Source organism: Ctenopharyngodon idella, chromosome 22, assembly GCF_019924925.1.
Source record: "Ctenopharyngodon idella isolate HZGC_01 chromosome 22, HZGC01, whole genome shotgun sequence".
Taxonomy (NCBI): Eukaryota; Metazoa; Chordata; class Actinopteri; order Cypriniformes; family Xenocyprididae; genus Ctenopharyngodon; species Ctenopharyngodon idella.
In genome coordinates this window covers 28,022,516-28,033,233 of record NC_067241.1, presented here as the reverse complement: position 1 = coordinate 28,033,233, position 10,718 = coordinate 28,022,516, and the positions used below count along the sequence as shown (strand labels likewise).

At 44.7% G+C, this 10,718-nt stretch overlaps 2 protein-coding genes across 2 annotated transcripts in view; one reads left to right on the top strand and one right to left on the bottom strand.

The window, feature by feature from the left end:
* mipb (major intrinsic protein of lens fiber b) overlaps positions 1-1,423 on the top strand; it is a 2,862-nt gene extending 1,439 nt beyond the window's left edge. The window contains exons 3-4 of the mRNA XM_051879428.1: positions 1-16; positions 1,062-1,423. The exon at positions 1-16 is cut by the window's left edge and continues 65 nt beyond it. Of these exons, the coding sequence (XP_051735388.1) occupies positions 1-16; positions 1,062-1,247 (202 nt within the window). The 3' untranslated portion in view covers positions 1,248-1,423. The remainder of the gene's footprint in view (positions 17-1,061) is intronic.
* Positions 1-10,718, bottom strand: part of si:ch211-117c9.2 (solute carrier family 26 member 6) — a 211,994-nt gene that overhangs the window by 144,269 nt on the left and 57,007 nt on the right.

Genomic DNA, 10,718 nt, shown 5'->3' with positions numbered 1-10,718 from the left:
TTTCATCAATCACTGGGTAAGAAAAAAACGAGGACCCATAAAATACTGAAACTGTCCTGTAGGTACAGGTCACAAAAATATTTAGTGACCTTCTTTTTCTCTTCAGATAGACAGACAGACGATAGATAGATAGTCATTCATTCATTCAATTCGTTCAAACGGCTGATTCATTTAGGAATGAAGTAAATGGCTCTCTTTATGAATGGACCATTGAATCATTGGTTCAACCGATTGATTCGCTCAAAACACGGATTTGCTCAGAAACGAAGCACCTCTGTGTGTTGCTCGGAGATGCACAACATTTCTGCTCTGGCTATCGGTAATATTTTCGTTGGCAATACTGAGCAAAAGCAGACAATATTGTGTCTAAAAAATATCACACAATATTAACTAATTATTTATTGAACTTTTGTATAAAATCAATCTCACATTTGTACTCATGCTATTTGGGACCCAGATAACACACGTACATCTGCAAGATGTCTGTTAAAGATCACTTCATCTGGAAAGCATCTGCTGTGTACAAATCTGATAGACTTCTTTAAGATGTCAGTTTTACAAACATTCTAAATCATAAACATCTTAAAGACATCTTCTAAACCTCTACTTGACATCTGACAGAAAATGTCCTATAGATGTATTGCAAATGAGCAAACACTCTAAAAAACACATCTTTTAGATGTAAACACACACATCAAATAGATGTCTCCGAGATGTATGTGTGCTATCAGGGACAAAAACAGCACTCGTGTGATATTGCGCTCTTTACTCGTGTGATATTGCTTAACTATATCATGATATAAATATGAGACAAAAACTCATACAGGGGCATTTTTACCCTGATATCTTGAATTTTAGGGTCATTCTAACTGCATTCTATAGGATTCATAACACAGTTAGTTGTTGCCCTGCCTCATGTTCGTCACCGATCAACTGTATGAAATGTCAGATGAACTAGGCCTACTTAGGTCTGGGATGGGTGCGTTAAATGCATTAAGCCCTAAGATGGATAGATAGATAGATAGATAATATTTAGTGACCTTCTTTTTCTCTTCTGTCAGGTGTACTGGGTGGGGCCCATGATTGGAGGCGCTATGGGTGCCATCCTGTATGATTTCATGCTGTTTCCCCGTATGCGGGGTCTCTCCGAGCGGCTAGCCACTCTCAAGGGCAGCCGACCCCCAGAGGCCGAAAACCAGCAGGAGACCCGCGGGGAGCCCATCGAGCTGAAGACTCAAACCCTATAAACCTGCTAAAAACCTGTGGACCGATCTGGCTCAACCTCACTGGACCATCTCACCGCCCCAAGCAACAGCCAATACACCTCAGTTAAAACATACGTCATGACATCAAAATAAAAACCCACAAAGAGGGTCGCATATCTACACTAAAATCATTAAGGGGGCTGAAAAAAGTACAGTACTCTGGCTAATACTATAGGTTTGTTGCTAATATCAGTGTAGGGCAGAGGGTGGTGCTGAGGCAGGGGTTCAGGTGGATGTGGGCGGGGCTTATGGTGTGGGAGGGGTTAGAGCAGTTTATTTAGGCATGCTTTTCACTTTTCATCTGACTTCACTTTGACAATTCATTTTCAACTTTGTTTTCTACAACACCAAGAATTTGGATGTATGCAACTTAACCAGGGTTTCACATTTTTTTTCCAGAAGTTTTTAATTTTTAATTTCCGTGAGAGTTCATGTGGGTGTGCAAGTGAATGCAACCGTGTGGGTCTTTGTGTGTGTGTGTGTGTGTGTGTGTGTGAGTGAGACAGAACATGCACAGGTATGTAGGCTACATGTGTTTAGCTTGTGCATGACCAAGTGTTTGTATATCAGTCACCTGAGCATTTATTTTGGGTTTTTATCATTACAGCTCGCTCGTGTTTGTACCATGCTTATGTTTTTTTCTTATTTTTACGGGACTCTATGACACCCCAAACTGTATTGTTTGCAATGATATTCCATTCCTTTTAACTTTTCACACAAACCACCCGTGGACTAAGCTGTTTTAAAGACACTGGTCCTTGCCACCAGTCTTTGCAATTACTTCTCGAGTTTACAGTGTCTGTGTTGCCTTTCATTAAATCTTGTTTGAGGATAACATCCATGACTGGGTAAAAAAAAGCAATATGATTCATATTTGAATGCAAATAAATACATGAAAAAGAAAAGGGTCTTTGTATATAGCCTATCACATGCGCACACGCAGTGGTTTGCTCATGAATTATGCAGGAATGATTATTAACGCTAGATGGCGCTGTACGACAGTTCGAATGATCTCAACTCCAAATATTCGGCTGTCATTAGGGATTTATTATGGTGGGGTTTAATGAGACATAACGACATATTTGTATTTGCTTTCAGTAGAACAGAATTTAATGAAGTGGTAGGAGAGTTATTACACAATGCACAGACTCCAACCCATTCAATTAATGTAGCCTTTATGCATTTAAAATTTACAGTATCTCTCTTCCAGAAAAACGGATCAGAGATAATAATAACAACTCATCTTACACTACAATTTCGTGCCCAATAAAATGGTAGGCTATATAGGCCTAAACTAAAAAGTTTATCAAGTGAAAGAAATTGCATTATGTGCATTTTGTTTAATATTATATAGAAAATAATTACATGTTCAAATTAATGTTGTTTTTGTGTAGCTATTATAACCACCTTATTTTTAACAGTGGGTCCGGCCATTTATAAATGAAATGTGTCTGGTTTCCGGTGTCATCTTCCAGTTATATTTAGCTGTACAAAACAGCTCATTATGCTGCTTGATACTGCAAACTTTGACGACTCTTTCACGCCCGAACGCGCTCCCTCAGCCGGACTGAGTGGCAAAAGAGCTGCTACATTAATGAATTTAACAGGAGAAACAGCGAAAATGCGAGTAAAACAAACGATTAAACTAAAGATTGGCCTCGATAGTGTTCCTGTTACAACTTACCAAAGATCCAGTAATCCATGGATATTGACATGCAGCCAGGAATCGTGTTTCGAGATATTTAAATGTGCCTGATTTCGACGCCGGGGAAATAAATAAAGCAAATTTGCCTGTGAACGCTTTAAATACTTCTAAATCACTTATATCAATGTTATATAGCCTATAGCCTATATCATCCAGTCCTAAAACTTGTAGCTATAGTTTTTGTCAGTGTTTATTTAAAAACACCCAGTTATGCAGACTATAAGATGGTAGCCTATATATTTAATTGATGAGTTGTCAAAACAATATATAGGGTATGAATTTACCCCAAAATTCAACATATTGATAACTGCAAAATTCAAAATGATAACTGCAAATCCACGTTTCGCTGCCTGGAGTCCAGTTGATTCTGAATTGCAGCAATCCATTTGCTTTTCTTTTCTTTAGCTTTCAGCAGTCTAAAAATATACCTCAGATTTATTGACAAATCTATGTGTACAGTCATGAGGCATTCAGGCTGAAAACCAATGCTGCCACTCAGTGGGTGTAACTGCATTCATCACGACCGACGTCGACGTCACGTGCATACCCTCTCTAAAAAGCATTTAATTTAAAGTCGTCATGAAATCAAAATTGACCCTATTTACTTTGTTAGTGCATATTACGACTTGTGATGAACAATTAATCCGTGTGAGTTACACAGAAAAAAATTGTTTGTTGTGGTTATCTTTAATCAAAATCTGAAAAGTTAATTCTGGTCTGGAATGGTGTTCCTTCTCTGATGACGTCAGTTTGACGGTGTTACAATATATTCTGTTCCTGAAATATTCTGTTCCACTGGGTGGCGCTTACGCGAATATTCATAATATCCTCCTATTGTGGGCGTGTCCTTGAAACAACGCGCAAACGAATGGAACTGAAAATATTAGCTAGTACATGCTCCTCAAATTGCAACTGTTTAATGGATTATTTAAAAGGCTCCATGTTAGGCAACAGTTCACATGTTCAAAACAATGCATATTTTGTGTAATATTATAATAAAATGTTTAGCTGTTGGGAACCAATCAATATTGGTGCACATTGAGTTTCATTGTATGTACAAAAAACACTGATACCTTTCTCAATATATCTTTAACAGAAGAATTAAAGTCACAGAATTTTGAAACAACATGAGGGTGACAATTTTTGCTGCACCATGTAGTAGGTGAAAAGAATTTTGAAAACCAACCTAGTTTCATGTTGTGTCAATCAGGTTTGTTCATTCGTTTTTTGATTTAATATTGAAATCAGAAGAATGAGGAAACTGTATTTTTTTCGTTTTTCATTTTTTTAAAAACGGCAAAATGGGCGGGGTCTCGGGCTATATAAGCGGCCGTCTCGCCTTGGCAAACTGATTTAATTCGATTGAAGCGACGGCATGAGGTGTCCTACGAATAGCACGCCAAGTTACGCAGTACTCCGTTCCGTATCTAAGGGAACCGAGGCTATGTTAGTAACCGAGTACGTTCCCTTTCGATACTACACTCCGTACTGCGTCATCTGCCGTTTAGGCAAGACACAACGGGGATTATACAATCACGCCATGCTATGAAGGGGGGACGACAGAGCATCCGAGCACTGAGGAGGGCTTGCACGGATGCACATAGCATAATATATCCTGGAAGATAGGGAACTTGAGGACACTGTAGTCGTCCTCCCGTTTCTATATATTCTAGGAGCCCCCTGGGGCCTAGAGCATATATAGAGAATGGGAAAAAATACGTTATTACCCAGACTTTGGTCAGGGCCATAAACGAGTACTCATAAGCTGATCACATTGGTGAGGCTTATGCAGAGAGAACCTGCGTTTGTAATGCAGGGATGTCTAGATTATAAAATCTGACAAAGGTGGACGGTGAGGCCCAGCCGGCCGCCTCACAAATTTCCGCAATGGACACGCCAGTGGACCATGCCCAAGAAGAGGCCATGCCCCTTGTGGAGTGTGCTCTAACACTTATGGGGCATTGTAGGCCCAAAGAGGAGTAAGCGAGCGCTATAGCATCGACTATCCACCTGGATAACCTGGGCTTCGTGACCGGAAGACCTTTCATACGACCACCGAAGCAGACAACGAGTTGTTCCAACTGACGAAAAGAGGCGGAATGATCGATGTAAGTCCTCAGGGCCCTGACTGGACAGAGAAGTTTCAACTCCTGATCATCCTGGGAAGGAAGAAGTGCAGAGAAAATGATCATTTGTGCCCTAAAGGGTGTGGATAGGTCTTTTGGGACATATCCATGTCTCGGTTTCAGGACAACTTTAGAGTCGTTAGGCCCGAACTCGAGACAGGAGGGTCTCACGGAGAACGCCTGTAAATCTCCCACTCGCTTTACTGATGCTAAGGCTAGCAATAAGGTGGTTTTTAGCGTTAGAGGACATAAGTTGACAATCTGGAGTGGTTCAAAGGGAGGGCCTGGAAGGCCCCTGAGAAGCAAAGACAGGTCCCATGTGGGAACTGTGCGGGCGGGGAGGGTTCAGCCTCCTAGCCCCTTTTAGGAAACGAACAACAAGGTTGTTTTTCCCTATCGACTGTCCCACTACGGGAGCATGGGAGGCCGCTATAGCTGCGACATAGACTTTAAGGGTAGAGGGAGAACGGCCCCTATCCATTAAGTCCTGAAGGAAAGACAATATCAGAGATATGTCACAAGTAATTGGGTCTTTGTCCCGGGCTGTACACCAGGCAGCAAAGACTGGCCATTTTAGGGAGTAGAGACGTCTCGTTGACGGAGCTCTGGCTTGTGAGATAGTGTTCAGGACATCTTCAGGGAGGTCTGAAGGCTCCCGTCTAGAAGCCATACATGGAGATCCCACAGCTCGGGTTTGGGGTGCCAAATCATCCCTTCCGCATGGGAGAGGATGTCTCGTCTCAGGGGAATCGGCCATGGCTCCATGGACGCCAGCTGAGACAGGTCCAAGAACCATGGTTGGCTCCTCCATAGGGGAGCCACCAGAGGACTTTGTGGGCACCTTCCCTGATTCGTCTGATAACCTGGGGAATCAGAGCAACCGGGGGAAAAGCGTACAGAAGGAGGCTGGGCCAGTCATGGGCCAGCGCATCCTTGGTCTTTGAAAAGTAAATTGGGCAACGAAAGTTGTCTTCTGAGGCGAAGAGGTCGACCTCTGCCTTCCCGAAGACGTCCCAAATTTCCTGAACCGCGAGGGGGTGGAGCGACCATTCCTCCGAGGGAAGGTTGTTCCGGGACGCCATGTCTGCCCCTTTGTTCAGTATTCCCTGAATATGCGCTGCTCTGAGTGAGGTTGTGCTGGGCCCACTCTAGGATGGATTTTGCTAGAGTGAAAAGGGGCTTGGATGAAAGCCCGCCCTGGTGATTTATGAAGGACACCACTGTCATATTGTCTGATCTGACCAGGACGTGGTGTCCCGCCAAGAGAGGGAGGAAGGATTCGAGAGCTAGATACACCGCCATCATTTCCAGGTGGTTGATATGAAGCTCGGTCTCTTGGCTCGTCCAAGCACCGAAGGCTGGTTGACCATCGCACAGAGCTCCCCAGCACATTTTGGAAGCGTCTGTGAAAACGACTTTCCTCTTGCACATCGTTCCTATAGCCACGCCCTGCTCGAACCAGCAGGGGTTCATCCAAGGAGCCATGGTTGCAATGCACGCCTGATTCACTTTGAGCGAGCAGCGACCATGCTGCCAGGCTTGGGGCGGGGCCCGCGGTTTCAGCCAGAACTGTAGTGGGCACATATGAAGCAGGCCCAACTGCAGGGCTGGTGATGCTGAGCCCATGAGACCTAGCATCCTCTGAAACATTCTGAGCGGCAGAGAGGATCTGGGCGTGAAAGTTTTCGCAAGCTGCTGAATGGCCAGGGATCGCTCTGGCGAGACTATGGCCCTCATGCAGGTCGAGTCGAGAATAATGCCCAGGAACGAGATACGTTGGCTGGGAGATAAAGAGCTCTTTGGAAAATTGGCCAAATTCGACCAGTGGGAGAGACAGGTGAGTCAAGGAAGACAGCTTTGTCCGCGTCCTTTATCTCTGTCAAATTCAGCCACAAGTGGCACTCCAGCACCACCAGGCTTGCCATCGAACGCCCAATCGCCTGGGCCGTGGTCTGTGGCGCAGCGCAGCTCCTTGAAGGCAGGCGAGTCCTGCCCAGGCTGGTCCAGGTCACGCAGAAGTTTGGCCTGGTAAACCTGCAACACCGCCATTGAGTGTGACCTTGGTTTTCCAGCCAATGGCGGCAGGGGTGACACAGGTGTGCGGCCACAGCTTCATCCAGAGGCAGCAGTTTGTCATAACCCTTCTGCTCTGCACCGTCAACCGAGGTGAGAGCGTGAGAGGCAGAAGAGCAAGGGCGGGCAGAGTACGGGGCGTGCCACAATTTCGTGAGCTCCTCGTGTACCTCAGGAAAAAATGGAGCCGCCCGCTGATGAGGAGCCTGGCGACGTCCGGGCAGAAACCATTTGTCGAGGCGGCTGCATGCTGGTTCTTCAGGCGCAGACCACTCCAAGCCGAGCTCTTCAACGGCCTTAGAGAGCACGCGAATGAGCTCGGAGTCGATGGAAGCCCTGGCGTCGATCGGCTCAAGAGACGGCAAGGGGGTGGAGTCAAGGTGTGAGTCCGGCCAATCCTCAGCGTCCGAGGCCGCTAGGGACATGCTATCATCCAGCGGCTCTTCTTCAGATCCCTCGAATGAGACCAGGTCGCTCGCGATGGCAGAGGGGCGCTGGTCCGGGCGGGAGAAGTGAATTGGGGAAGGCTCTCTTTGTGGAGAAAGTGAGGCACGCAGAACCTGAGCCGACGTGGGCTCACTCTCATCCGAGCGCTGAGATTCTCTGCCCCGTTGTTTTTTCCTCACAGGCTCCTGGGAGGAAGAAAACGGGAGGGCGCGAGGGGCGGAGTCGCGTTCTGAAAAGAACGCTATCCGCGAGTGCAGAGAGGTGAGACTCATACTCTCGCAATGACAGCAGGACGATTCAGTGAGCGCGGCTTCTGCGTGGGACTTGCCCAGACATCGCACGCACTCACTGTGCCCGTCATCAGCGTGCAGAGGGGCTCTGCACGTGCCACAATCGTGGCGCGACATTTGAAACAACGCCGCAGGAAATTTGCTCAATGAAAAATGCTCTTTCAGCTTCCAACTGCGGCCACAGAAGGAAGAACACCGTAAGCAGGCACTTGGTGCTGTGGGCGGTTCGGGTGCGAAGCGCTGACCAGGCTGCTTGAGAGCGGCATGGAGGACAGAGCTGCTTGAGAGCGGCAAACTGATCAGGGCTGCACGAGAGTGGTGAGCTGGGCGGCGAGCTGGCAGAGCGGCGAGCTGAAAGTGAAAGTAAAGCTGCTTGAGAGTGGCGAGCAGAGGAGAGTTGAGCTGATCTCACTGCTGCAGAGCGGCGAGCTGATCAGCGGCGAATTCCAGCTGCTTGCAGGAAGAAGGCGACTTCAAGTCTCAGGATCAATGATGAGATGTGATCTGCGTCTCTGAAGGAGAATGAATCAGTTTGCCAAGGCGAGACACCCGCTTATATAGCCCGAGACCCCACCAATTTTGGTGGGCTCGAGCAGGCTCGCTCGCCATTGGCTCGGTGAAAACAGGAGTTTCCCCATTGCGTCTTGCCTAAACGGCAGACGACGCAGTACGGAGTGTAGTATCGAAAGGGAACTTTTGTTAACTCTACAAGTAAATCCACTTCACCAGCTAATTATTCTTTCACAACAATTCCATAGAAATATACAGAGCTACGTAACTTACCGCAAAAATGGAAGTTCAAAGACAAGATTCTAAAGATGGCTGCGTGCACGTTTCTCTGGCACATAAGGTCAAACTTTATATCCTGTAAGTTGATGAAAACGTAATGCGCCTGATTGCATCAGATGTGGCTGTTTGCTGGTCAAAAACCTCGTAACTCCATTTGAGCTTGATTTTCATAAAATGTTAATATTATAAATGACACATGCAAGTGTCTGACCATATATAAAACCATAATACCAACTTCGACGTCACGGTATTTATTTATTTTTTTAAATACAAGATTTCTGGCCGACAGCAACGATATGTAAATGTGTTGTTTTATCCAACAACATCATATAGCCTCATTGTGTTACTTGCTTAAAAGCTCAAGTTTCACATTAAATGTGAGTACTACTTTTAATATAATATCTAGTTTTAATATGCCATTTGGCATCGTGTGTGCAATTTTGTTATATTTTAGTGCGTGTGCCGTGGGATTTTTTAGGCCTACTTTTCAAAACTGTGCCGTGGCATAAAAAAGGTTGGGAAATACTGCAAAACATAATAGTGTGCCCCAGTGCACTAAATAAACTTCTTTCATGTGTAAACAGTTAAACATAATAAAATTACTGCCTGGATGTTAATCCTCAACATGTTTGTATGTTTGCACTTTCATTTTATAGAGCACTGTTTGTAGTTAAAGGAGAAGTTGTGCGACAGGTAAGATTTGTTCATGCCACTACTTGCTCATAGTCTCCGCCAAGCATTAGGCCTGCTGTCATAAAAATGGCTACACTCCTATTTTTGACTTTTTACATAGGCCTAATTTCCAACTGTAGAACTGTCTGACAGTTTTGACAAACCAAACTTTGTGGTACATCTGCCAATTAATTTTTTATGTGTTCATTGGTGGGTTTTGATCTTTCCAATATAGTGAATGCGCAGACTTATCATGGTAATCATCAACAACACCTGCTATATTGCGTATTTAATTATTTATAAACATGCTGTAGTGAAGCATTGACATTGTTACATGCATCACATGGATCTTACTGTACATGTAAGCAGCTTTACATTGGTGCGCAATGCTCTCACCTAATGTACTTAAAAAATACTTATGCTTGCTCAAGTTCAGAGTTAATATTCCCATAAACCACCCATTGAAACATCTCCTTGATGCCTCCCTCAACTCCATTCTTCAAGCCGTCTCCCCTAGAATGGAAAGGAGATGTTTTAAGTCTTTACACTTCACATACAAACTGCTTTTTCCTAATTTTTCTCTGCTCACCATTACCTCACTCATATCTCATCTCAATAGCATCAAGAACCTCCAAGCCCGCTCCATCAAGGGTTACTTAAGCGACATCCAGTTTTTTCAACTTATTTTTTTACCCTCCTCTGAAATAGCCAAACAGCCATCTCATCAAAGGAATCCAAAGAACTCAGTTCTCCGTCAAACTTGCCCATTGGATAATTGAAAAGCAAGTTGAAAAGCAAGTTTGGTTCCACTGCCGCAGCAGTGTCATCTCCCCCTCTCCCGCAGGAGTCGAGTCGACTCACCTACGTTTCTCGGCTGTTTTCAGCATCCCTCTACCACCCTGACACCTCACTCTTTGCTGGTTCCTACCACAGCCAGGAATAATGAGGTAGTACTCTGGGTTCAGGCCAAATACCGGACCTGGAGCCCTCTCCTCGGCCAGCATGCCAAATACGCATACCATTTACTCTGACTTATTTGTAAGTGTGAAAAGCTTGATGCAGGTCGCTATTCACTGCCATTATATGGATGAGTACAAATTCTCCTTTTGTGATCCGGGGGGAAAAAAAAGAATGAAAGAATGGCATACAGCATCAGAACAACATCATATTGAGTAAATGATGTAAATGACTAAGTAAATGATCCCTTTAAGCTGACCAACTAAGCCTGATTAAACAGTTGGTATCATATATATCTAATTTGAAAACAGATTTCCACAAATACGGTTAGGGTTATAAATGTGTATTTGTATTTGTTTTCCAACTTGACATGTAGGCGGTGCACAAAAGGAAG